Genomic DNA, 27842 nt, shown 5'->3' with positions numbered 1-27842 from the left:
AAATACATTTTTTGCTTTTCATTTACCTTTCAATGATACTTGGTAGCTATTATATAAATTACTTTTGTGATAGTCATGTAAGATTAAAATGATGAGCAGATTTTCACTCTCACTTAAATTTTATTCAAAAGCTGAAGGTAGCTTGTGTATTTCTTGCTGTTTACAGTGCACTGTAGCATAGCACTGCACATCAGGAATCCATTGTAGAATTACAGTAGGTTTCTGTATGAATATGGCCGAATTTGAGTCCAATTGTTTTAATCAGAAATGAAGTCTGTTCTGTCCCTTTATAAGGGATTGATTATAAAATCAATTCTGTAAATATTTTTTTGTTTGTTCACCCAATGGGGCTCTTCACATCGAAATTATTTCCCTGAAAGAGTCTCTCTTTTTCCTTCCATGTATGCATTTTTAACAAATTATCTTACTGAAAATTTGATACATATATTTCATCCTCAGCTTAGGTGGGTAAGTGCCTGTTACAGAGGTGATGATAAATTAAATTTAGGATCTTACCTCTCACATTGTTGTTTAAATCTCCTGTGTTTTAGAGTATTTAACTCATTACTCTGGTTGGTTACAGTCACTTGCCATTCTACTTTTTTACATGCATACTGTGGCACAGGGATGAAGTTTGTTCTCAGTGTGGAATTCTCTTAAGTTTTTGCTGTGCACCTGTAACTACTGTGAACAAAATGAAATTCTCTTGCACTGGGTCTTCAGGCAGTTTTGTACAAACATGATTGTAGAACTCCAAAGGGTTTGATAAAATTTCAGTTCTTCTCCCAACCCTGTGGCCCTTCTTTTAATCTGACTGACAGTTTAATTGGCTTTTTTTTCTTCAGTGAATATATGTGAAGAAGGCAATGTAAGCTTTGGGAGGGCAAATAGTTTACTTCTGCTGGAGGCAAGGCTCATGCTTACAAAGACCCCAAAACCCAAAGACCCTGTGAAAGACTCTGTGTGGGAATATGGCATGGCTCTGCCTTTGGCTTTCAAGCAGATCTGATCACATCTACTTCCCATCCCTTTTTCTCTTACCCTGTATATTCTCTGTGAAATATACACAAGAATTCTTGCCTACTTGTACTACCTGAAGTCGAGCCTGAGGAAAACATGAAGCCTGTCCACCATCCAGGGATGCTGTAGTACACCTCAAAACAGAGTACATTTACAGAAGTAAAGATTACTATAAGTAGTATGTTTTTCTCCTGGGGAAATGTGGATTGAGTTACAGTATTTGTTTCACATAGGTAAGGAGAAAGATGCAGAGTTCTTCACTGTTGAGCACTGAGCATAATAAAAAGACCTGAAGTCGAGTCAGGGTTCCTGTTTGCCTTAGATTAGTAATAATTACTTTTAGGCTTGCTCTCTCCAATGTCACATCCTGGAATGGTATTTATCCACTATTTTCCCCCACAACTCACCACATTTATCCCTGAAGATACAAGGCTGAAGCATGGCTTTGCTGGCGTTCTTGTAATGCAGAAAGGCACATTTGAGGTTTTTCTGCTTTTTGCACTCCTGGCTCTTGTTCTATTCCCATACTGCAATTCCCAGGTTCTCAATAAATAAATAAGTCTGTACTGTTCTCTGTATCCCTGTCCCTGGTGAGGTATTTGACTTATTCTATATAATGTATATGGATCTGATTGGTAGACGTGATTGCAGAACTTTAATTTTTCAAGCATACACATTTTCAGCTTGTTTTGCTGTTCACAATGCTCCAGTTGGAGGAGATGCCCATCTCCACTCTTCTGAGAGTGTCCCTAAAGCTGAGAAGACACAATTTTCTTACTTTCTTAGAAGAATACAGGGTACATATAGCTTCTAACCTCCAACTATTATGCCACACTGAGTAAGCAGTGATATCCAAAGAGTAAATTGTGCTCTGAGAACATAGCAATAACTTGAAAAGACAGTATTTAATTGGGTTGATATTTTTTTCCTTACAGGCTTTTATGTGCATGTAAAAATTGCAACTGTCATGCATTTGAAAAATCTAGTCATGTGTTTACAGTATATTGATCATAATAATGTATTTCTAACTTTATACACAGTGTAAAAATAAAAATACTTAGAAAATAATTATGCCATTTCACTTCATGAAATTTGCTCTTTTAAAATGAGCATAAAAATGATTAAATTATACCTTCTAACAACTCTATTCAAAGCCAAAATACCATGACTTAGAACAAGGTATTAATTGGAACAGTCTTCAAAGTTTAAATCATTAGCTTATACTTCTCCTTGAACTATGAAAAGCTCATGGCAAGATTCTTCATTTATGTGTGCATAGGAAAATTTCTAAAAACCAAAAGGTGAAGAAAAGTTGCTAAGCTTTGTTTTTCAGAACATTGGTTTTAATATTGGAATGTCCTAGAATGCTGTAGTTGATTGAAGTTAAATAGGGCTTGGCCGGTCTGTGTCCGGTGCTGGATCTTGTTGGAGGGATCCTATGTAAGCCATGAAGCTGTTGTTCTGATGGCTCCAGTCGTAGTAGTCTGGAGAGAAACTTAGAAAGAAAATAGAAGAATTAGTGACTGGCAGCTTGGTTCTGTAGATGCCTGGTTAGAGAACATGGGGAAAAGGCAATCATGCAGAGGTAGTTCTCATGCTGAAGTGCAAAAAAAAAAAATAACCCCCCCAAACAGGTGTTCAGGCAGCTATTTATTTTTCTGATCTGTTAATTATTTTGGCCCAGGTGTTCATTATCTCTTTCCTGATTCTCTTGGTTCACTAAAGACCCTCCCCTTATTGATTTGCTGTTCCAGAAGGTGTTTGAAAATCCCGGAAGTGGTGCTGCTCATCCCTGCCAAGTCCTGGCACTGCAAGGGCCTGTCAGAGATCTAAGCTTCCTATGTCTGTGTCCCAGAGGCCAGGACATGGTTTGCAGCTCTGGCATGCTGTCTTTTCTCCCATGAGCAGTGTGACACATGCATGTGGCTGGTTTTGTTTCCACTGGGAGCTCTGTGTGTGTTACTGGTGTGGCTGGTTCCCTGATGGCTCAGTGTGGAAGGGAGGGTGCCTCTGGCTCTAGGATGGATACCAGGCTGGCACAAACCACCTCCAGCATTCTCCGTGGGCTTAGTTACTATGTGGAAAATTAATTAATGTAGGAATAGGATGACTGATAACTGTAAATAGTGAGTGTGCAACTTTGTGAGCCCAGACCACGGCTCAGTAGACAGTAAGTATGCAGTCTCGCCTGAGTGAGTGACAAGAACTAGATCTGGGTATGTTAACTATGGTTGGCGATTTAGCCAGCATTTTAAGATGAGTGGTTACACTAATCTATTCGTGCCATAGTGTAGCTGCAGGAGCAGCAAAGGAATAACACGACTGAGACTCCTTTCAGGGCAGGATAGAGTCCTGTCAGTGCCTTTCCTGCTCTGAATTGGGTGCAATTGTTTTTTGTGTGAACTGCGCCTTCCTGCACAGGAATCCTTACCTAAACCTCACAGCTGTGCAGAGAAAACAGTATTTTTGTGCCAGTTTTGGGTTGTGTTTCAGCAGTTCAGTGGATTTTCCTAAGCTTTCAACAGATGGGAAAGCAGATGCTCCTTTTCATTTCACCTTCAAGACATTTAGCCATGTTACAGGGCAACCTAAGTTGAGAGGCTTCTCGCTACAACCATCACAACCTGCTGCCTTGTGCTGTCCAGCTTTTCCCTTCTCTCCCTGAACAGCAAGCTGCTCTTGCTCTAGGCAGCCTTGCTCACACACTTGAATGAGTAAGTGGCACTTCTGAAGCCACTCTTGGAAGAAGCAGAGGGTGATACATGCAACCAAAGTTCTGACCCGAGTTTTTCAAAGAGCAGCACGTTGTTACAGTTCTTAAATTATGTACCCATTTTCAATTTTGTGTCTTTGTAGTCTCTGTGGGGCCCTCAGATCCCCACAGTCACTCAGTGCTGCCTTTCCACTTCTGCTTCCCCTCATCCTGCTGGGATTTATGCAGCAATTGCAGCTAGACAATTCACAGCTGTCTTTTGTGGTGTGTCAGAGTTCCTCCTCCAGTTTCTGTTTGGGAAACAAGTGGTTCACTCTTGTATCTCACCTGCCCTGTGCCCCCTGTGGTGCAATATTCCAGGCTAGATCATCATCACTGTCATATCTGCGGGGGTTGTCAAAGAAGTAAGATCTGGGACTGAAGCCATGGCTTGGGACCATTCCTGCATTGGCCTGAGGGAAGGGAAACCTCAGTCAGTATTTGCAACAGATATCAAAAGCTGTTTATCAACTGCTTGGTGCCTGACTTCTAGGAGTTGCTGCCAACTTACCTCATGGTTTCCAAAATAAAACATACAATTTTGCATTTGCTGAAGACAACTGAAATAATTTTACATTTACTGTTCATCTCTACCAGCACAGTGATAGTCTACTGATCTCAACAGCTTTTCCTTATCCTTATTTCTTAGCTAAGACATGACCCATTCCTGAAACCACCTTCCCAGTCTGCATTCAACCATTCTGCTGAATTCCTGTCCATCCAGGAGGCTTCATGCTTTTAGCCAGCTGACGTGAAGGGAGCACTAGGAAGCAGCCGAGGAGCTGAAAGGAACATGAAATGCCTGAAGAGATTTGATTTTTACGTCCCACATTGGTAATGCTCCCTCCTGGCGCCTTACCTCCCTTCCCACAGGAACTGATCATGTTGAAGCTTGGCACCCTGCTCAGTGAAACCACATCTGTAAAGTCCCTTAGGCCTTCACTGAGCAATTTCAGTATCTACCCTGTAGTGCTGTGAGGGTCAAATTCTGAGGTCAAGTCCTTTGATAGAACAGGGAAAGGGGTGTACATGTAAATTTTTCATTTAGAGAGTGTTTTCACTTTATTTCCCTGTGAATCATACAAGAAAACATATAAAATTCAAGAAGTCAGTTTGATTCCAGAAACAGTGCAGAGAGACCCCTAAGACACTGCTGAGCCTCATGCACTGATCCATTGCTCCCATCCCCAGGGAACAGGGGTTCTCTGTGCCTGTGGATAAGCCAGAATGACATCTTCTCTCTGGCCTTAAGTAGGAGAGCAGTTTAATCTCCACCTTTATATTGTATGTTAAATGACTTTGACAAAGATGAAATGAAGATTAGGTGCATCTCTATCATGCCCTCATTTCCAACATTTTTCTGGTTAAAGGCATGGCAAGGCAAAGGGCCATATGCTGCAGTAACCCTCTGTCAGCACCAGAGCCAACTGACAGCTCGTTCCAGCTCATCTGTGGAAAGGAGATTCATGTTTGAGCAATGCTGAATGCAGGGTTCCCTCTACTCAAACTTTTTGTTTCTGAAGTCCCAAATGAAGCAAGTAACCAAAGCATTATTTCTCAGGATTGTTTATTAAAAATAATAAATGAAATAAAGAATATTTTTTACTTCTACTTTACCAGACTTGTTGTTAAGATTTTTTTTACCTAAAGGAGGGTTTGCTTTAATTCTAACCCCATGCTTTCTGGCCAAGTAGCAGCCTACAGCATACATTCGCCTAAAATCATGCGGCCCTTGGTCTCCCTCTTGTGGCAACCTCACACTGAAGTTCAGTTTTCTCTTGCTACAGTCTCTTCATTTTTTGATCGGTTCTACTTATTTCCGGTCTTCCTCTTAATATTTGTCCTATGTTAGAAAAGAAATCTGTATATGACCTAACCCATGTGACAGAAAATGTTTACCCTAAAAAAGGTATCCATAAAAGAAGTGATATCACTGATTGCCTCTTCTGAACTGTGTCATTACGGATATTTAAGGCTTTCTGTAAATCACAATGCAAAAACATGTTATATGTATTACTGCAATGCTCTTGTGAGAGAATACTGCCTGTCTGACTCCATTTGAGCTCTTGTTTGATTAGGATTCCAAGTCGTCATGGGATCAGCTTTTTGAAATGAGTGATTAGACTACTTCCCTTATTTTCATTCTCTGTGAATCTCCCAAACACTATCCAAACTTGGCCACCAGGTCTAGCCTTACTAAACTCACTTTAAATGGAATGAGATCTTTCTGTGGTCACTTTTTAGAAGAGCAGGACCTCTGGCCTGTATTTAAAAACATTTCTTCTTTTTGCAGTTGTCCAGGTTAACTCCTAGGCAGGAGTGAGGTTGAGATATTTTTGATCACAGACACTGGGATCCATGGGGTGCAACATCAGGTATTACTTCCTTGTTCATCTAGGCTTTATCATTGTCTCTGAAATGTGCATATGAGGATAAAACCCATCACCTTGTCTAGAAAGTCATTCTATTATTTGCTTCTCTTACTTGTGCATTTACCATTCACATCCCTTTTGAGGAATATTAGCTTTGGTTTCATTTGGCCTACAGAAACAGAGACATTACCTCAGTAATCCTAGTGAGAGCTGGTATTCTCTGTGTGCCTGTCAACCAGCTAACCTGGAGATATTGCCTACAGCTATAAAAAGATGCTTGTCCATCTATTAACTATCTAGATATTAAGGACACTTACAGGGAATTATTCTTACAATTCACACCTTAATCTCTGGTCTTCTGAAATAACAAACAAGTCAGCAAGTGCTTATTATGGCCACTGGTCTTTGACTTGGAAAAATTCAATGGGTACAGGGCTGAAAGAATTCAATCTATTATTTCATAATCCCATGGAACATTCAGCACACCACCATTTTCACTGCTCTGTGATGAAAGGTACCAAGTTTGGATAACAAATACGTTTTCCTCTGACTCCAATAAAGTGCTATATTATCTCAAAGGGAAGTAGTCCCTACATTTAGGAAAGTTCCTGATTTTTAAGGTAAACTGCCTGAGAAACACCTGGCCTTCCTTCTGAATAAACCTGATGAGTTTCTTTCATGAGGAGTTAGCATAAAGAAGTGGGAAGTTTCAGTTGCTTTTACTCTGCCAAGGACACATGGAAAAAGAGAAGTCAGAATATAAAGAAGCAAAAGGTCCCTCAGCAGCTGAGCCCTTCAGACCTGCCTGGATGTTACACTGACAAATTCCACTTACTAGATCTTTTGTAGGGTTTCGGACACGGAAGAAATACACAACCAAGGAAGTAGGCAAGAGCTCCCAGATGAAAAGGATCACTCCAAACACTATGTAACCTGCATCTCCCAGCTGACATTTCAGATCTGCCTGTTGAAAAGTAAAAGAGAAAAGTGTTTAAAAATAAAGATGGCAGTTCATTTAAAGGTGCAGGAGACAATGCCAGAAATTCCATTCAGTAGGGCCAGATAAACGTGGCTAATGATTAAAGGCCTACTAAAAAATCAATATGCTGTCTTGGGTACACGACTTCCCTTTCCTCCTCCGCTATCTTTCCTTCAGCAATATCAGTTTAATTCAATGGTCTTCCCAGCTTAAAAGCCTGGCAAGCAATTACTTGATGAAATGATCAAATTCAGATAATGAGAAACTAGTTTTCAGTCCTTTTCCTGCTGGGACTAATTGTAAAGGAACAATCAATGGTCAAGGTCATTGCTTTTTTTACAGATCTGTTCAAATTGGTGCACAATCTAAGGTTGAATAATCCCTGTCACTGCAGCATTAGCTGTGATCTTCTCTCTAGATTTCCACCATTTCCCATAGCTACAGAGGGTAAATCCTGTCCTTTCCTGTGTCTTGTACAGAAGAGAAAAGGGTGTTTCTGACCGGTGACCTGAGGCAATACTAGAGTACATTTATTGGGCTGTAATTTAAAAAGTGACTTTTGATTCTGGTCCCAAATTGAGTACCCACTCCTTAGTTCTAAGCCCTTTACATATAGTTCAAATAACTTACCCCAAAACCCGTGCAACCCTAATGTCATAAGCCAGAATAGATGTACAAAAAATGTAGTAGTAACCCAAGGTCTAAAAAGCTTTCCAGTGAACTCCCAGTGAACAACCTCTGCCTCCAGAGGGCAAACAGGAGCAAGCAGTCTGGCCATACCGGCCCCTGTTAGTCCAGACTGAGGAGTCCGAACAAGAATTGTCCCCTGCAAGGGGTCAGCAGGAGCAGCAGCAGCTCTTCCGGGCTTAACAAGAGGGAAAATGTTTGATTCAGGAGACAAGTCAGAGCCTAATGCCCTTCTGCCTAAACCTGTGTGTTCTAATTCCACTGGCAACACCTGCACTCCTCTTCTGTGCACTGCAGTAGGGTTGATTAGAGGTCCCTTGACAGACCCTACTCAACTAACTCATAACAAGGTTCTCTGGACAATCCTATCCTACTCTTTACCTACTTCTTAATTACAGTGTTACCTACTGCTCAAAGGAAATTTATTAACAGCTGCAGGTTTGCTTGGCCACCCTGGCAATGCAAGGTCCTTGCATGGCTGGGAACACTGCTTTGGGCCTGCAGGTGCTTGCTGATTGCAGGGGAGACATGGGATTTTAAGGCCAAACAAAAGATACTCATGATCCAGACCCAGGCCTGCCATTTTGCCTAGCCTTGAAAGAGCTGGAAAAATACTGGGACCTAACCACGTTTTTCAAGGAACAGAAAGGAACTGAGTGCTGAAATCCAATAAAATTCAACAAAGAATCCCCTGCTATTTCCCTTAGTGTTTTATTACTGTTATTTTTCAATGTAAATTGTCACTTGCACTTAAAGGTTGGGAAGAGTTGTAGCCTTATCCTCAAACTACAGAAATTATCATGCTAATGCCAGAATCAAAGTAAATAACCTCACAGCTCTAGATGGCAGTGGAAGATGTTATGATGTCTTAGAGCTGAGCATTTCAGTGGAATCAAGTACTGGTTTTCTGCTTGTCTAAGTACAATACATTCTTTATAATGGACAAAACACCTGTCTGTTTTAATAAAAGGTGCTCTTTCTTTTGACAATAAAATCGAGGTAAAAAAAAGATCAATTTTTTAAAAATTATTTGTCTAGTCGTTACTTCTTTCTTTTAGCACAGAACTGGGGTCTGTATCCTCACACCAAAACCATCACAAATTTGTATTCCTGGAGCAAAACAATCTTAGTGCATTAAAAAAAAAAATGTTTGAATATATTTATTCCTCTTGTGATAGCATTTACAAAGTCAATCATCAGGTAGAGAATGAGGTTTTCTCATTAACCAGTATTTTCATACTTGCCTGATCTGACACGTTGTACCAATCATAATCAAAAGAGTTGACTTTCTTGGTTTGAGAAAACGATAAGATGAACAAGTTGTAACAGGCTCGTGAGGTATAAAGCAGTATAACAGTCACTCCTATACTTGTCACCTGACAGACAGATGAGCCCTGGAAGAGATTTAAGCACAGGCTGTTATTCATAAGGGAAGTTGAGAACAACATTTCTTTGCATGGACTTTGAGAGTTGTCATGCTACTCTGTCTCATGCAATTGACTTTTTGTCTTTCCTTCTTTGGCCAATATATCCAATTCTCTGTATAATCCTGCATTTTATCAGTACAGTGGTTTCCAGGCAACGGTAGCAGTTCCAGCCCTTACCAAGATGGGCTGTGACTAATTTTTGCATTTTATTGAACAAGTGCTATTTTCAGAGCAATGAAAACACATAAGACCCACACTCAGTATGAGGTGGAGTGACAGGATGCAGCCTTCAGCTCTGCATTAGCTACAGAGCATCCTGTGTCAGGTGCTGGCTAGCATGATGCAACCTTGCATCTTTTTACAACTGCTTGCTTTGCACCAATTTCATAAGTACAGAGCAGGTCATAGCAGTCAGCAGTTACACACAGCACAGACAGGAACAGAACATCCTGCCTTAGCTAATGTCAACACAGAGCAGACAAAGTGGAAGCACAGCCTATGGGCAGAGTGACCATGGCAGGGCAGTCTGAGTGGCAGCTTGGGCACAAGGGCAGGAATGGGACTACAAGTGTGAAATTGCAACAGTTCCTGAGCCCTAGAGAGAAAACTGGACAGAGCCAGGGAAAGAGCCTGATCCAGTGAGAGGAGTAAGTGCCTGACCACTGTGTCAAGTGGGGAGGGTCACTGTCAGGGGCTGAGACACCAGCACAGGAGTTGCAGCAGGAAGGAAGGAAGGATCCAGGAGCCATGGCTACAGGGATCTGTGTGAGTCTGATCACAGAGGAAGGCAGATGTACAAAAATGGGACTGGCTTTGAAAGAAGCTCAAAGTAAATTCTTTGTAGTTGGCTCTGAAGTAATGCTTTGACAGCCAAAGGAGGAAAGATGAGTTAAAGTGCTGTGTGCATTTAGAGGAAGTTGCCTTGCAGTCATTTGCTTCTCTAGCCCTGCCCTCTGCCTCTCCTGGCAGAGACCCACACCAGGATGATGGGTTCCTTTCATCTATGTGAGAGAGGGAGGCCAAGAGAGAATTTGCTCCTCCCTGTCACAGGATCTTTTAAACTGGTGGAGGAGACTGGAAAGTCTGCATCCTATTCCCTCTGCTCACACACTCTGCTTCCAGGTTTGCAGCCAAGGGGCAGAGGTTCAAAGCACTGTGGCAGGCAGAGCAGACATAGCAGAAGGGCTAAAGGAGTATCAGGGGAAGTCACCAAGCCACCATGTCCTGAGTTCCTGGACTTCAGGAGACTACCAGGGCTCCAGTGCTGCTCACCCACGCTGTTGGCTATTGACCCTGCAGCTTTGTTGACCCAGCTCCTCTGCACTCCCCGGTGAGCATAAGTTAAGAGCAGCTCAGGGAGTGTTTAAAAAAGCCTGCACAAAATAAGCTTGCCTGTTTTCCCAGCAAAATAACATTGTTTCAGTGAACAGCCAGGCTCCAAAAATACCCAGTGCAGTCAAAGTCTCTGAATTCCAGCTTATAACAGCCTGGAAACACCACGATTCCCCAGGCCATAACCTGCAGCCATGTCAGGAGTGAGCCAAGAGACTGCAGATACTCAGGAATTGAAGCCATAGCAGGCAGTGGCAAAAGCTGTGGCAATACCAGCAAGCAGGAAATGCTTTAAAGAGGAAATGTTTGCTAGGCACTTCTCTGTTCTCCTTCGATACTAACAAGTCAGTGATGCTGTCATGGAAACCAAGGGAGAGAGAGCAGAGAGAAGCTGCTGACTGGCACATACCATATCCCAGCTCAATGGCATTTACAGATTGCAGATAGCAGAAGCAGAGAGCAGAACAGGGTTGGTATTTCCCTGTCTAGATTTCCTTACATAGCTGTCATTCTTTAATAGTTAATAGTTAAATGTGTGGAGATTTAACAGACTTCCGTTCCACCAAATACAAAAAAGGGGATAAAACTCTCCTGGTTTACTTCCAGTCTAATACACTTAGTGACAGGGCAGCAGTGAAAGTAAATCCAGAGGAATAATTTCTCAGTCAAAGGCCACTGCAGGAAAGAAGGGGAGCCCCAAGCTGGTTGTGTGTCCCACCACATGATGCATTTAGCCAGTACAGAACTGGCCCAAGTCAGCACCTAAGGGCAGGGCTGTGCACCTCCTTGGTGTTGGCACAGCCCTGGCACAGAGTACCAGGATGGTTCCCCATGCCAGGTCATAGAGATGAATGTTTTCACATGTGGTCACAAGATGCATGCCAGCAAATGGGAAATGCAAATAAAAGGCTGCCAGTACTGATGCCTACCTACACGCACCACAGAGCATGCATTATCGCCAACACTATTTCTGTCATATCACTGCAGAGAATGGATTTTTCTTCTCTAGCTAGTTTTTTGCCATAAGAGTAGCAGATAAAACCAGGATGTTTTATTCACTGCCAGTTTCAGTCATCTGAATCCCTAAAGCATGTGCAGTCAAACCCTACTGGAAGTCCTCAGAGAAACTCCCATTTCAGGTCAGCAGAAAGGAGGAGCAAAGTGCTCTTTAACTCTCACTTCCACACCCAAACTTTCATCAGCTGAGTGTTCTGTCCTTCCCTGTCTGCAGTAATGTTAGAGATTCTTTGGGTTTTGTGAAATAGCTTGAAATAAAGAAGATTGAGTTTCCTGCAAGAGGAGCAAACAGAACAAAACCAAAACCAAACAAAAACAGAACCAAAGCCTCCCTTAGGTTAATACTGCTTTGTTACAGAGATTTATGCTCCTGTGATTTACATCACAAGAAAAACTTTTCCTACTAATAAAAATAATCCATTGCCAGTGCCCTTTGGTCAGCAAATGACAGGCTTTGAAAGAAACAAAACTAAGCTGTGTTTTTAAATCTTCTATTCAGCCCTGAACTTTTAGCTGTTGTGCAGTGTGGCCAGATTTGATTAAACAGGAAGTGTACTTATTTCATCTGATTAAGTAAATGGAACTTTATGATAAGGTTTTCTAAATAGCAGCTGAACCTCAGATTTTTAAAGGATTTGTTGTGGTAATGGCAATGGGTTATTGGTTAAACTGATAATTTAAGATGTAACTGTCTTCTGCAAATGCAAGGACTTTTGAAAGCCTTGTTTCATTATTTATAGATACAAAACATCTTCACTGATTTTATAATAAACACTGCATGCTTATGTGATGCCACCCATCTCCTTGACCACTGAATGTGTCCAAAGCTGTAAACCTAACAATATTTCTTTAAAGAACATCCTGTAGAGTAATAGGAAAAACTTTTCACCCCTTTTCCCCCAGCTGACTAAGCTACAATGTATTAAGTCTTTTAAAACACATTGACATTATCTGTAGGAATATATATAAGAATATGCAAATTTTAAAAGGGAGATTCATATTTCTCTGTCTGGCTCATCTTCAGCATACTGCTACCTTAAACAGTTAACTTAGTCAATGATTTGACAAGCTGAAGGATTTTGAAGTGTTGGCCACTTCTATGTAGCAGTACTGAAATGATCTTCAGACAAGGGACCCAGAAAAAGCAGTGTCTGCTTGAAAAAGAGCTGTGAGAAACCCCAGCCAAAAAGTTCTGCAAAATCTGCCTCAAAAATACATATTTGGGATCACTGGTTTTAACCAAAAGCTCCCTTGCTACCATTTAGTATTTAATTCATGTATTGAACAGGATTGCCAGCCAAGTGCAGGCTGTGAGGTTTAAGGCCTCCAGCTCCCAGGCTTTGGGGTTTTGCCTTGCACTGCCCTGGTATCTCAGAAGGTACTTGAAAAGAACTGAAAATGTACCTTACCTTGGACTCCAAGTAAATGTTGGCTAAAGACATCTTGGAGATCTTATACAGGCAGATGGAGAGTGAAACAGCACACAGCACAAACAATGTGTCATTAATTGCCACCCGGACAGAGACAATGATTTTTCTCTCTGAGTTCTGTGTCCTCACCAATACTGCACATGTTAAATTCACCAAGAGGAAGAGGAGACTTATGAAAAGAGAAGCCAGGTAGAGGGGCAACCTGGGAGAGTGAGAAGAAAACAGTTTTAGCAACATTGTTCAGCAAGTGTCAGTCATAAGATGGAAGTTGCACTCTGAAAAATGCAATCTGCCCATGCTGGGCTGCCACAGCTGACAGAGTAACCAGCTGCCTGAGCCAAAATCAAAGTGCTCCAGATTGCTGGAGAGATTAAACTAGCTCATTTCAAACCTGTTTTTACAGTTACACAACAAGCTGTAAGTAAAGAAACTAATATCAAGCAGCAAACACGGAAGACTGCAGCAGAAATACAACAGCACAGTTCTTGAACACTATTTAAAATATACATGTACCTTCTTAGACCATGCACTTCATATACAGCCAAAAACCCTCTGCCTACTCACTGCCAGAAGAAACCTCTCCAAAGGCTGAATTGCCTGGAATGGACTGGTTTTGACCCTGGTTTTACTACACTGAGTGCTAATGTTTGCCATCAGATTTCATATCAAATTAGGGAAGTGTCTAACAGCAGGAAAAATCTCCAGGTTACTGGTTCCCTAACATCCGTCTCTGTCTCTTTTCCTAAACAATTTGGTCATGGTCAACCTCTTGAAAAAAACATCAAGAAATTTAACTATGCATATTGATTCTGGGTTGGCATCTTGCCATCTAGGCCAGGAAAAAGGTTTGTTTACACAACCACAGCAGAAGACCTGGAGCCAAAATGTGACAGACAGAAGCCCAGGAGCTGGACTGGTTTTATCCATCTGGTTTTTTTCCAACCTACCCATCACCAATGCCTGCAATATAAGCATACTACATAATCAAGGAAAACACCTTCTAGTTCCTCTTTATGCCTAAACAGAACTCTGGGGCTTTCCATTTAAAAAAAAAAAAAACAAAAAGCATGCTTCCATTTCAGGTATTTGCTTAGTTCATTTTCATTGTTGACCAAGGCAATGATAATGAACTTACTGATAAGATTCATAATCTGCAGTCAATGAACAAGAGGTTTTGGCCACAGCTTTTTATGCCTGTTGGGAACTTCGAATTTAGCTGACAACAAACACACAGACTGTCCCTGAGGAATCCAGTTCTCATTGTTTAATAATACTTTACCCAGTGGGGCTCTTTTCCTTTCACACATTCATATTCTTTTGCGTTAGCAACAATACAGCCACAAAGCTGAAGCACAGCTGGCTTCTTTTCAGAGGGCAAGAAAGGAGGAGATATATCTTTGAGATATTTTCATTTGTTACAGGGAGAACTGAAAGCCTAAAAGCTTGTGAATCAATGCCCTTCTTTCCAACTATATCTGGCAGTGAGCAAGGATGCTGTTTTTTCCTTGCCAGGCACGGAAATTCCCTCTCAGCAGGAAGATTGTGCTCATTCTTAACTTTCCAGGGCAGGGCTGTTTTTAGGATAAGCAGCCGGAGGTAGTTCCTTTAAACCTCATAGTCTAATGCTGGAAGCATTGCAGTCCTGAAGCTCCTCTCTCACATGGTTTCCTCTGTAGTGGTGGTACATTTAGAGCTTTTATTAGTACCTCAAAAATCTTTAAATAGTGGTCACATATCTTCCTTTCCTTCCCCTTCCAAAGTCCCATTTCGGGTCCCCTTGTGGGGGCTTATGAGGAAAGGCACACTCTTACATGTGCCTTCCTTGTGGGACAGTAAGTGCATGCTCTCCTTTTGCCCACCTCAGCCCAAAGGACCTTCTGCTGCAGCACAGCCTGCATGCTGGCATGCAGCATCAAGCTGGCTTGCAAGCAGCAAGGCTGAGAGGCTTCCAGGCCAGGCTCCTCCTTTGCAGACTTTAGCAAAAAAACAGAAAAGCGCTGTCACGCTCTCGTGCCCACACACTCCCATATGTGCCAGGGTGAGCTGTTGTGGCCAGTCAGTTGTGCAGCTCTTCACATAATGATCTTCCAGCCCCCTTATTAACATGACGTGGCCAAGGAAATGGCTGCCTGATTTGACAAAAGATGCATTGTTGCTGAGCTTATGGATGAGCCTTGATGGACATGCAGGCTGTCTCTCTAGGGGAAGTTTTAGGGTGTCAGCAGATAAAAGGCAGAAAGTATCTTTACAACTCAACTACAAGGGCACCTGCAAGGCATGAAGAAGCGTATGGAGTTTTATAGAAAGCAGAAAAGCTGGGCAGGAGCGGTGCTTCCAGATTGCACCAGTGAAAGTGCAAGTGAAAGTTCAAAAGCCTATTGTGCCTAATCCCCACTTTAGGACTAGGCTTTAAAGGAGCTGCGTGTAATCTGGTTTGGCTGGAGAAGACACATGCCAGGGTGTTCTGTTCTTTTTGTGTCATGCTGAATGCACCCATAAGTTTTTCTTTGAGCTGAAAATAAAACCTCAGATAAATGCAGTGAACTTTGCCTTGTTTAACAAGAAAATCTATTTGAAACTACTGTATTTTGTATGTGGTTTCCTCTAAAACCATGCAGTGTCTGAGACTTATGGGTAACAAGACATGCACACATAGCACAGCAAGCATTATCCAAACCTGGTGACAGTAAGAAATCCCCAAGCCCAGGGATACAGGCAGAAGGATGGTTTAAATATGAAATTCAGCTTGCACAGGCTTCACCTTGACGTCTTTTACTAATATGGTGAAGGATGTGCTGAGTAGTTTGCTTAAGAATCTGGATCCCTGATAGAATTTTATCAACTTTTTTTTTTTTTTTTGGTGTCTGAAATGATTCTGATTTCTGAGACTGTGTCAATGCATAGACCTCAGTCCTACCTCTCAGTTGCCCCATTTATGTTGCCATTATCTACTGCAAAAATGACAATACCAGGTAATAAGGTCTGACACTTATTAAAGAAAATGGGGGGAAAAAATTAAAAAGTGGACATTCAGTAATGAAGAAAAATCAGATTCAGTAAGTGCAGATTACAGACCCATCCATAGACCTTGCATCTTTCCATCATCCATCTCTCCCTCAGGATCTGAGCCACCCGATCTAATGAAAGATGTCCCTCCCTGCCCATGGGATGTGGGTTGGACTAGATGATCTTTAAAGGTCCTTTCAAACACAAACCGCTCTGTGAGTCTGTGTTCTCCCACTAGCTTGTTACAATTAAGATTCAGAACTTCATCTGTGGGTGTGCACATATTATACCACTTCACTTGCCCTGTGTAAGATAGGAAATGAGGTCAGCTTTATTAATATAGCTCTTTTAGACAGACTAACCACACTCATGCCGAGATCTAGATGTGAAAACAAAATACAACTGAAAACCCTTGCCAACAGCACTGAGCAAGAAAGAAAAAGCTAGGCCAGATCCAAGAGTGATTTGTATTAGAAATCCAGTAGGGAAGAGTCAGGGCAGACATGTAGCTGTTGTGAGGAGAGCAGTCTGTGCATGAGTAATTCTAGCCACAGTACATTAGTACTTAGGAACACAAATGCCCCAAGAGCTATGTGCAGGTTGCTAATGTCGTGACTTCATAGGCATTGACTAAATATCACGAGTTCCCTATGCTTCAACAAAGACATTTTCAAGCAGTTTTCAGGAATAAAGCCTTGCCACAAACATCAGTAACAGCTGAGGTTCAAAGCTTCTACCTCTCACCTCTAAAGCCATGCAGGAACCAGTCCACAGACAGTCCTATGCCACCCCGACCTGCAGCCCAAGCTCCGTGCAAAGCGATGCTCTTTGTTTCTCTTGCCCGTGTGCCCCATCAGGGGCAGGCACGCCCGCACTGGGGGGACCTGCCTGGGGTGTGCTCTGCTTGTCTGCCAGCCCAGACTCTGGGATTTTCTGCCCACAGGAACCAGAGTGCAGAAGGTGGGTTCAAAGCTGCAGTTCAGCCCGGAGTCCATATTCCTGAGTCAGCCATCACACCCCGCATTTCCCATGCCCTCACCAGCCCAAGCACAGCCCACCTCAAGCCTGCTCTCACTGTTCTGCCATTATACCAAACAAGGTTCCCAAAGCACTTGGTCCAGATGATTGCCCCACAAGCTGTATGAAAACCCAGAAAGATAACAAATTTCCTAGGGCAAGGACAATGATAACATTTGCCCTGTTGATACAGTAATATGCTCTCCTAGCAGCCAGCAAGTAACAAGTCAGGTTTCAGTTTAAAATTATTCTGTTTTCCTATCCTGAATTCATGTTGTAAATTCTTTCTTTAGAATGGAGACAACCTCTCTCTCTCTTCCCCCTCCTTCTAAACAGCATTGCCCAACTGAGGCTTTTAAGTGTTGCCACAACAAACATTCATTTATTGAGCTCTTCCTGAGCTTTCTGGACATTACTGCCTTTTGGGGCTCTTTCAAGTACATCCTGACAGCTTCTTCTCCTCAACAAGATGCCAAATGAATCTCTCCACCTAAATGCAAGTCTACCATAACCTCAACTCTATGGAGTCAGGAGAGGTTATCTATAAGCTCCCAAACGCATCATCAAATTGAATCCATTCTCCCTAGCTCTTTCCCTTCACAACTCGTCTGTCATCTTCCCAAAACTCTTAAGACTTTAATTACCTCTGACTTCGCAGGTTAAAACATACCTGCTCCCACTCATTCCTGTCAAAAAACCCAAAACATCACTCTGCTTCTTCAGCACTGGATCTGAATTTACCTAGTGATACAAGTACACTTGTACCAGTAAACAAATCCCCAGAGTGGGTGTTTTCTGCTTGTGTTTGAAATATTTGCCTTTGAAATATGGGACTGTCTAAAAATTAACCTTGTGTTGGGAAAGAACACAGTCTCCTCCTAAAAGTCATGGGAAGAAGGTGGCTTCAGAACCATCATCCTAAAACATTGGTATACAAATATGAATAGCTGAGGCGTCAGTGCCACAAATCAGAAAAGATGTCTCTCAAACAGCAGGGCTGCTCTTCTTTACCACATTGAATATTTGCATAGTTCTTACCTGTATTTCAGTAGCTCTGGGGAATATTTTGACTTAGCTTTGAAAATCACCTGCAAAACAAAAAATATTGCATCAAGTATAGAATACACGTCAGCAAAGAAAATCACTGTGATTTACAGCAGTTCTGTCTCACAGGTCACAAGAAACGTCATGACAGGTTTCATTACATAACGAATTTGCATGGATTGCTTACCCACGGCAGGCAAGCTCTTAGCAAAGTAGAACCCCTCAGCAGGTGATCAGATGCACTTGTATACAAATTTCTACACTATTATATTCACATACTCTGGTTTAGGAGTAAGGTCCTTTAAACCAGTATTAACAAGAGAATCAACGTCAGCATAATCATAGAGGGAAATTATTATAGGCTCTTACATGACCTAACAGTACATATCTCTCACATTGACCAGCTCACATCAGGCCCAATGTTCCCATGAAGAGCCCATCATAGTACCCTGGCCTGAAATTAGATATATACATTTACATTCATGATACATTGCCAAAAAATGCCATTGAGAGCCAAAATCATTATTTTACTCTGAGGTATTATTTTGCTTTTGCTGTCTCTTCACTATATAACAATATGTGCTTTTACAGAGAGACAGCTCAGGCCCAGAAGTAAGCTTGCTGTAACAGAAAAGATAAAATACTGACAAGTTTTCTGTAATGTATCTAGGTGCCATCAGTCACAGGTGTTCAACCACCATCAGAAATTATACCAAAATACATTACCATATTTTATATCTTATTTATTTAAAAATTACATGACAGTATCACTGCTTTTTTATAAGCTAGCATGGTTTCCAAACAAACTCAGTTTACAAATGTTCATTTAAACCAACACCAAAGCACACTGGTTACTAGTATTATGAAAACCCCATGACATATGACTTATTCTGGGTTGTTTCCTAATCATTTTCTCCTCAAATTGTGCTATCTTATCAATTTAACTTGGTTTTGCATGCCCTTTAGTACAGTTTGCATAATATTTGCTATGATTATTATGCTTTCCCAGGGAAACGGGACTTACATGATCACAATGCGTCTGTAGACATGTGTCTGCCTCTCAATCTCTTTATCAGTCCTCTACTAATCTTAAAATACTTCAGAAAACTGATGAGAAAATGCTTGAAGCATCAAAGACATGATCCTTTATCACCCTTCTAAAAGTCAATGACTCAAAAGAAACAAGGAACTCTATAAATGTATCTAATACATGTCCTCTGTGAGGAGAAGCCTACACAGTGATTCTACACGTCACCTGATATTAGAGAGTCCGCACAGCAAAATAGTGTAAGAAATTCTGCAGTTATGGGAACAACTGAGAGTCAATCATGAGACACAGATCTGGAGAAAATCAGGCTCTACTTGTTCCAGAGCTCCTGGAACAACTTGTCATTTAACTCCTATTCACCATAAACAGCTGCCTTGACATGGAAATTATTTTTGTGATGCATCAGCCTGCTTACCACTAGCTGAAGCAGCAGAGAACACTGAGTTTTTCAGCAAACTGAGAATAAAATTGAAAACTTGGGTGGAAAAACTCTCTAAAAATACTCTGCAATCATTGATACTGTTTTCAAATAGATAAAAATTTTTTCAAATAGATCCCTGGTAGTATCCCTTATTGAAGAGTTTTGTGATTCATTCTCCAAATTCCTGGATCATGAAAACTCACAGGAGTTCAGGAAGAAGTTTTAGGCTGATTTACTTACTTGTTTTTGAAAGGAAAGGTACAAGGGGCTTGCAAATGTTCTGCATTTCTGCTGTGCATAAAGAGTAGCTGTCACTTTTAGAGAAGGGATGAGGTTAAAGACACTTCCCAGATAATTTTTGCACAAGATTTATTGCCTACCCTGCTTATTCTGGAAGGGAGAGAGGGAACAGATTCCTGACCTCAATGAAACTAAACAAGTAATCCTTGTTTCTAGGGCCCTTCCACAGTCCTCACCTATTGTGTGTAGCACTTACACATATTGTACTGTTAATTTTGACACCTCTCAGGAGTTGCACTGAACAGAAGAGTTCAGAGCCTCTGCAAAGAACTCCAAAAAACAAGCAATTTCCAGTGGGTAATGAGGTAATGAGTTTTTCTGGGTTCACAAAACCTAGAAAATGTCAAGTTCCTGAATACCATCTTCAGTGGTTCCCCAGAAACAATCTGCTCATTCCTATTAAGTCACAAAACAGTCCTGTCACATAAACCAACCCAAGACCACTACACAGCAAAATCTCCATGGATAACTTAGGTAAAATCAAATGTGATGCTCCTGCTGCAGATCCAACAGGATCTCAAGATTCAAGATCACCAAAACAGCTGTTACTGTGATTCTACATTTGGTGAACCTGTCCCAGGTGATATACATTCTGAAATTTTCAGAGCAAAATGACCATTAAGAAAGAAAAGAAATATTGTACCAAAAAAAAAAAAAAGGATGCTCTATAGAATGAAAGCTACAGTATAAGGCATGGAGAATTCTTACTAATTCACTGCTAGGCAGGAGCACAGGCAGACAGATTCTGCCACCTTTGCTTAAACACTGATGGGGCTTAGCTCATGAGTAGCCCTGCTGGAAGCAATGGGATTGTCAGGGAATAAAGGGTTATTCAGCGGGAGTAAGGATGTCAGAAGCTGATCTCAATATACCTTACATGTGTGGGTGCAGCTTTTTGCTTTTAGCAGACAGCTCAAGAGACTGGTTGCTCAATGGCCCCTCCTCACAGCAGTGTTGAGAAAGCTTCCAGTCAATATCTGAGTCATCTAAGTAAGTCTTCCAGCAAACCAGAGCAAACCAGACTTTTCCTAAGAATAGACTAAACAGCAAACAGAGAGCAGGCTCTTTTAAAAAGATCTTTCAGAGAGGCCCAAGATGAACATGGAAAACATGGTGAAGGTCCTTGCTAATTTTCTTATGTCTAAAGGGTTACTTTTTAGTCTTAAAAGTATTTCCCCTTCTGCTTGTTCTTTGAAGGAGAAATATCCTGTTTTGACTCTCTGTTTCTGCCAAAGGATTGGAAACCTCAAATGAGATTCTCACACCCCCTCCTCCGCTCCCCTGAGGTATATGTCTGGCATATAAAACTGCAGCAGTTCAAAAGGACTCCAAAAATCTCTTCATACAGCCAGCAAAAATTCCCATTGCAGGAGCTGATGTAAATAGTTGACCTTAGAGACATTTTACCAGGCCCCAGGAGTGGGGATGGCATGAGACCCATCAGCAGCCTGCCTGCAGAGAGCTCTGGAGAGCTGCTGGGCAGCAGAGCAGGCAGACAGGGCCAGGCTGTTTCAGCTGATGGGGGTTCCAGCTAATCAGCAGCCACTTTGGCTCTATAAGTATCAATTAAACAGCTGTCAAATCCAAGTCAGATATTCCCAAAGCAAAAGAAAATCTCCATGGAGCAATTTTCATGTCCATGCTCTGATTTAGCTGAACTGATGTGATGACTGGCACAAACCTCTGCTGTACTCCAGTGCTAGCTGGTCAATTCACTTTTACAGGAGCTACAGCTCAGCTTACCAAAAAGCCCCAGGTATGTGGTGAATGCTTGCATATGTCTCAAGGTGATCCTCTGCACAGGAATGAAGTTCAGCTTTATTTACCACTTCTCATTTCAAAAACCCCATAAGAAACACAGCATGCACTTTTTCTTCCCAGTTCCTTTCACCACAGTCCCTCTCTTCCTCTGTCACACTCCATGCAAACTTCCCTTTGAAACCTGAAAATATGCCACGACCTCATCATCAGCACATTTACCTTTCTTCTGCTGTGTATTTCAGTCCCAGGCCCACCTTCCCCTTTCTCTCTTTCTTCCATGTTCATTCTTTTATTTGGATCAGATTTCCCAAAATAGGAAAGTTTTCCCTCTACTCTCTAAATTCTATGCAGTTTGTAAGGTCTACAGACATGCGCAACATGACTCAGTACCATACTCAGTCTTCCATGAATTGGTAAAAATAGTCCTAAAAGAATGGGGATGATTTGGGGGCTGACAGCCACAGTAAACTTTCAAGTGTAGCTTTCCTATCAAATTATTTTCTAAGTCAAATGACCTCATTCTTCATGTCAGATGCTGACAGCCAGCCAATCTGCAACTGCAATCTGTCTTCTGTAGATACAATACTAAGGGCAACATTTTACAGCAAACGTGTTTGCTGATGCTTTACCGTATGTAGTTAGACTCCCGTGTAGCTCTAGATACATCTAAAATTTGTTTTGAATTAATAATAACCTTTACAATATATGATTTATTAATTTCTGCTTAAAAAAATTCTCCTAAATAAAAAAACCTTCTCTGTTCTCTCACTGGTGAGAACTTTTGAAATGCTATCCTCAGTAATTAGAGAATGAGAAATCTTCTTAATTCTCCTCCTAGAGCTAACATGTACCCTGGTTCCACTGAAATACACATAAACTTTCTGAAAACCTTGTGCTGTTTTTACCCCACCCTGCCAGGCATGGCCAGCTCTCCTCTGAACTGTCTTACTCTGTGCAACTTCTCTTCATTTGAAAGTCCCTGATTTTATCAGCACTACCTGGGAGGCAGGGTAAGCTTCTCATCCTGATGCCAAAGAAAAGGGAAGATGGTTAGGGAGGAGGAAGGAGAGGTAAAATCTGCCTATCAGTCTTCTCCACCCATACTGTTTCACAGCTCTTTAGCTCAGCACTACTTTCCCTCGATCCTGGAGAAGTTCCCAACCTGATGACAAAACCTAGAGCCCACCCAACTGTTTTCTGTGCCGGGCCACAAGGGAGGCCTGGGATTTTCAGTGAAATTTATAGCTCACGGTCTTTGGCCCTGACCTTGTTCTTTGAGTCTGTAACCCTCCATCCTAGCCTCCCTCCTGCTTCATTTGTATTCTGTTCCCCAGGGAACTGCAAAGTCTGAGCAAACAGGACAAAGTGAAGCAAGTCCTTCTCTGCCCACCCCTCACATGCACTGAAAAAGGCAACTTGTTTTATTTCCCAGAGCCTCTTTACTCTTTTGCCCACAGCACTAACTGTAAAGCCTGAGAATTCATCTCAGTGTCCCCTTGCTAGGGACAGCGAAGATTTGGGTAAGCAGGACATAAATAAAAGAGTACCCAAATCCTGGAATCCTCACTGTCTTCATTATCCTGGGATCCCTCACTGTGGGATCCTCCAATTCTTTCACTTTAAAGTGGAAAATATGTTATTAAGCACCAAAATAAACCCTTGGAAGCTGCATGTGTGAGGCAAATATCTCCATGGGATTTTTTGTTCTCTGGAGGTGGAAATGCATTTTGGCTCCCTACATGGTGGATCTCCTGATCAGCAGGGAGCTGTTCCGGCTTGGTACAGTGCATTTACTTGCTGGTGTTGTGCTACTGTTTTAAAAAAGTTCTACTAGATCTCATCTTCACTTGAGATTTATTTTCATGATTTCCAAGTAGGCAGAGGGCCTACTCTCCTGAGAGGGTAGGTCACACTATTGTTTTTCTTTAGAAGGGAATGAATACAGACACAGGCTTAATAAATTCAAATACATTTACTTATTCCATTAGAAATCACATTAATTTTCTCCAGTATGGGATCTCTGAGAGGAACTAATATTCTATAAACCTTATCTGAAGCACCCTTTCTATTCTGCCCTAAGTAGGGCATTAAAACTGTATCAAAAGACCCTGAACTTGGCTCTTAATCCAAAGATCCCTTGTTTTGAGTCAAAACTATTTCGATTATAACTTCCCTTTCGTTCATAGGTCCCCTGCTTTAGCAACCTGCCCCAACACACTAAAGCTTCTGCTGTTGCAGCTGCTGATGCTCAAGTCTGGGAACAAAACTCTGCTGTGTTGACATCATCAGGGCTTATTTGTCTTGCTACACATAAAACACAGCTGAAATTCCTTATTGCTTTGGGATACCTATTAAAAAAGAGAACAGTTGTGGCTAACTTTCCGTCAAGTTCAAAGCTTCTTATTCCGAAAAATGCCCCCAGGCACTTGCCAAATGAATTTTCTGTTTGGCCAGGAGGATTTGCAGTATTTTTTTAATCACTTTTTTCTTCTCACATCTACATTTAAAATTTTTCCTAGCAGTGACACATTTAGAAATGGTGGGTGCTGTACAGCAGATAATAAAAACCTATGAATTCCAGAGACCCATAGGGTCTCTTCCAGTGCTCTCTCCCTATGCTATATACAAATCACTTCTTCCCCTCTAGCTAAGCACCAGTGAAATAGCAGGGGTTTGGTGCAATGAGACACAGCTGCAGACCCTTCTTGCCTGCCTTCTAGAAAATAAAAGGGTAAAAGTTTTTTCTAAACAGATCTGTGAAGTTTTAAGCCATTACTGGAAACAAAATTTTATCTCTCCACCCCTTTCACACTAGTTCTTGCTTGCCTACTGTGGAAAGCTAGATGCATGTTGAATACAAGATGCTGAATTTCAAGCCAAACCGCCTTTTAATGGTTAGAAGTAAAGAATTAATAACAGTGAATTAAAAACATATGCACTTATTCTGTCATATATTTGTACAATGGCTATGCTGGTATTTCTTTAACTTTCATTTTGGCTGGGGAGATATTTGAGATTAAATTTCACTGACAGCAACTAGATCCAGAGCAAACAACAATACTAATCTTATGTCTGTCTACAGCAACCCAAGATATTTAAAGATTATGACGCATATCACAAGCCTCTGAAAGTCCCTTGCAAATACTGTTTCAAAAGTCTCACAGCAGCTCTTCAAGACAGGTAACTATTCCACTCTCTTTCAGAGGGGCTCAGAGGAAGATCATGAGGACTCAGGATGACAAAGCAGGAATTCTGTCTCAAAGGCAGAACCAACAGCCTTAGCATTTTCTCTGTTTCCAACCACTGACTTGTACTTCCTGAACGCTATCAGACAACAATGCTAAAAATAAGTTAAAAGGACAGATGTGTGCATTCTGTGTGCCGTCTTTTCAGATCTTCCTTAGACAAAAGGAATGTTACCTGCAGCACTAAGCCTCCTGAGTGCTGACACTCTACTGCACAGACTGCTGTGCCCCCTGAGTCTGGGCTTCTCTTGGCCAAGAGCCAGGATGCTGCATTCTGCCTCCAGACTTCCATAGCAACCCTCCATGTGTGTCTGAGGGAAGAGTCTGACCTAAGGCTATGACTTAGTCCCAAAACTGTGGTGGGATGGACTGTGTACTGATGGGCATTTGGCCCTGGGAAACTGCAGAGTTATCAAATGACTCTCCCAATAGCTATGGGATAAAGCATGGGTCACCACATGCCTGAGCTGGATTTGAGTAGTATGCAGATGAAAGGTTCCTGTAATCCCTTAATATATCTCAAGTACCGGGGAGTGGAGCGGGGTGAGTTAGCAGGCGTTTCAGACGTTGAGTCCATAAAAGCAAACCTAAGCACAAAACTGGGTATGTGGTTCTAAGTATTTAATACCCTCTACAACTCAAGTGATCCTCTTACAGCTGTCATGCTTACCATTGCTGCTTTTCCAGCTCTGGGATGCAGCCCTTGCATGCAGCCTGATGTCTCCAGCCAGGCTGTTCAGAATTGATAAGGCCTGTCATCACTACCGAGCACTGTTAAACACTGTGGGGACTACAGAAGCACCAGCCCCAGGCACCGAGCTGGTTCCAAGTGGGGCACACAGCAACACCCAAAGCATCCTGAGCACTGCCTGGTGTGCTCCAGGGCTGGCTGATGCTCTCCTGACCAACTGCTCCTGCACTGGGAAAGTGGACTTTGATCAGGGCCATATGAGTGCAGGCTTGGCATCCTGCTCCAGGAACTACAGTGGGATTGAGGAGAATCCAGTCTCTGCCCTCCTGCAAGCTTCATGTGAGATCTTAGGCAAGCCCAGCAGCCTTTCTTTGTCTCAGCATGCCAATATCCCATCCTTCAGCCGAGTGCAAGATACCCATGGTCACCATAAATATTTCCAAGAAATTCTAGCTTCAGCAACCTGGAGCAATGTGCAGCTTAACTCATCTGGCTTCTTAGCTGTCCGTGGCACAGATACACTCTCAAGACCTCTTCCTGAAATGGAGATACTATTTCCTTTATGCCACTATACAGCGAATTTACCTTTACATCAGAGAGTCCTTGAAATAGAGGGTATATCTCTGCGCAGCACTCAGACTTATTGGGGTCCAGAGTCAAAGCTGTTTGTAATACAGATCGTTACAGGAATTTGGGCCCACAGTAGGACTCCATCAACAGTTTCAATTGTTATACACTTAATAGAAATCTCACTCAGAAACACATTAGCCAGCTTATGAAAAACTGGGACCAGGGAGCTGTTGCTGGCAAAATCAGACATTACAATTCTGACTGCGCACAGAGATCAAGGCTGGTAAGCCAGGAGGTTTTTAAAGTCTAATAACAATAATAAGGTATAATAATAGAATGACATTTTGGGTGTCCAAATTCCAAGCTCTCCTATACATTTTTTCTCCAAGCTTTGAATTAAGTGACACACGTTTTATAGACAGTAGACATATTAATTGATATTCTCGCAGTGATCACTTCAGGCTCCGGTTTCATTGTAACACTGATCACTTGCATATAGACCAAAAGTTAAAATACCCAAGTAGCCAATTGAAATTTGCTTTTTGCATTGCCAAGGTACATTTGTAAATTACATTTTTCTCATTATGCTTACATAATAAGGCTTTACCATTCAGTTAGATTTAATCAACTAAATATCTGTTGCTTACCTGTGTGAAGTAAAGATTCATCAGGGTCAGGGTGAAAAACTGGAGGCAGACTGGGAAGCAATAGAGAAGCCAGAAGATGAAGGGGCTGAGAGAATTTGCTGTGACAAAGTCTTTGAAGTAAAATGAAAAGAGCACTGTCCTAAGAGAGGCCCAAAACAGGCACAGAAACAGAAAGACAGTTTGGTAACTGAACCTCTTGTGCCTGTAGTGAAGGACCAGCCAGAGCTGGACGTAGATGAACACAAAAAGCAGTGAATAAAAAACAGTATATACAATGGTCAGGCCCAGCTTCACATACGGAGGGACAGCTGGCGTCAGGGTCGGCGGAAGGGTGTCATTTTTCAGTGGGTCCCACTCAGGGGCCTCCATTTGATATCGGGAATCGTCAGAATTATTTAAGTTTGGCTGCCGCTGTTGCCTCCTCCTCCTTCTCCTTTCATCTTCCTACAGCATAGGAATCAAGAAAATGAAAGAAAACAAGCTGCACTTCCTCTTTGGCAGCTCAGTGTGGGCTGGTAGCACATGATCACAATTCAGAATGATTCATTAGGACTGCCTTTGTCAGCAATTGGCAGGGAACAGCTCAGAAAGCTGCTCTTTGCTGATGTGTCTGCACAAATCTTTACCATCCTTAAGAAACAAAGAAATCCACCAGCCCCTGAACGGTTTACTGCAAATTTTTTTCCTCAGGAAAATTTTCTGGATTTTAAATGAGTTAAGTAATGTTCTATATTCTACAAGAAGCAAGTACCTGACATTTTCCCAGTGGCAGCCACATCATGTCTTTGTAGCATTTTTTTTGGTCTTGTTTCCTGTTTAACAAGTACTTCATTTAGCTGCATTTTGTTAGAAATCATTTTAAGCACCTTCGAGTAATCATGAAATGCAAACTGCTGTAAGTAAGTTGTAACAGCTCAGCTTGGCATTGCATAAACCTTTGTGTTTACAAAGAAATACAAAATTTGCACAGCAAATCTAATACATTCAGTTTCTTCTTTTTCTTATAATATGCTTCATTAGCAAGAGAGAAAAGGCACATATCAGGACTTCCAAACCTAGCATATAGAGGAACAAAA

General features: G+C 41.8%; 1 protein-coding gene across 1 annotated transcript; it reads right to left on the bottom strand.

The window, feature by feature from the left end:
* Positions 1-1907: 1907 nt before the first annotated feature.
* On the bottom strand, positions 1908-27240 carry GPR137B (G protein-coupled receptor 137B). Its single transcript, XM_069010318.1, has 7 exons — positions 26767-27240; positions 18078-18127; positions 12996-13218; positions 9051-9204; positions 6980-7104; positions 4061-4185; positions 1908-2515 (listed from the first exon to the last, which is right to left on the bottom strand). Exons 1-7 carry the CDS (start codon positions 27133-27135, stop codon positions 2404-2406), a joined length of 1158 nt encoding a protein of 385 aa, XP_068866419.1. The 5' UTR covers positions 27136-27240; the 3' UTR covers positions 1908-2403.
* Positions 27241-27842: the final 602 nt, after the last annotated feature.

The sequence above is a fragment of the Aphelocoma coerulescens genome, chromosome 3 (assembly GCF_041296385.1).
Source record: "Aphelocoma coerulescens isolate FSJ_1873_10779 chromosome 3, UR_Acoe_1.0, whole genome shotgun sequence".
NCBI lineage: Eukaryota > Metazoa > Chordata > Aves > Passeriformes > Corvidae > Aphelocoma > Aphelocoma coerulescens.
Note: the sequence above shows the minus strand (reverse complement) of the source record. Positions and strands in the feature narration are given on the sequence as shown.

Excerpts from the sequence above, each read along its gene's own strand:
- GPR137B (XM_069010318.1), bottom strand. The coding sequence starts at position 27,135 with ATGGAGGCCCCTGAGTGGGACCCACTGAAAAATGACACCCTTCCGCCG. Across the intron at positions 18,128-26,766 it reads TGAATCTTTACTTCACACAG|GTGATTTTCAAAGCTAAGTC; the intron begins GTAAGCAACAGA and ends TTTGTTTTGCAG. Across the intron at positions 2,516-4,060 it reads CCACAGGGGGCACAGGGCAG|TTTCTCTCCAGACTACTACG; the intron begins GTGAGATACAAG and ends TTTCTTTCTAAG.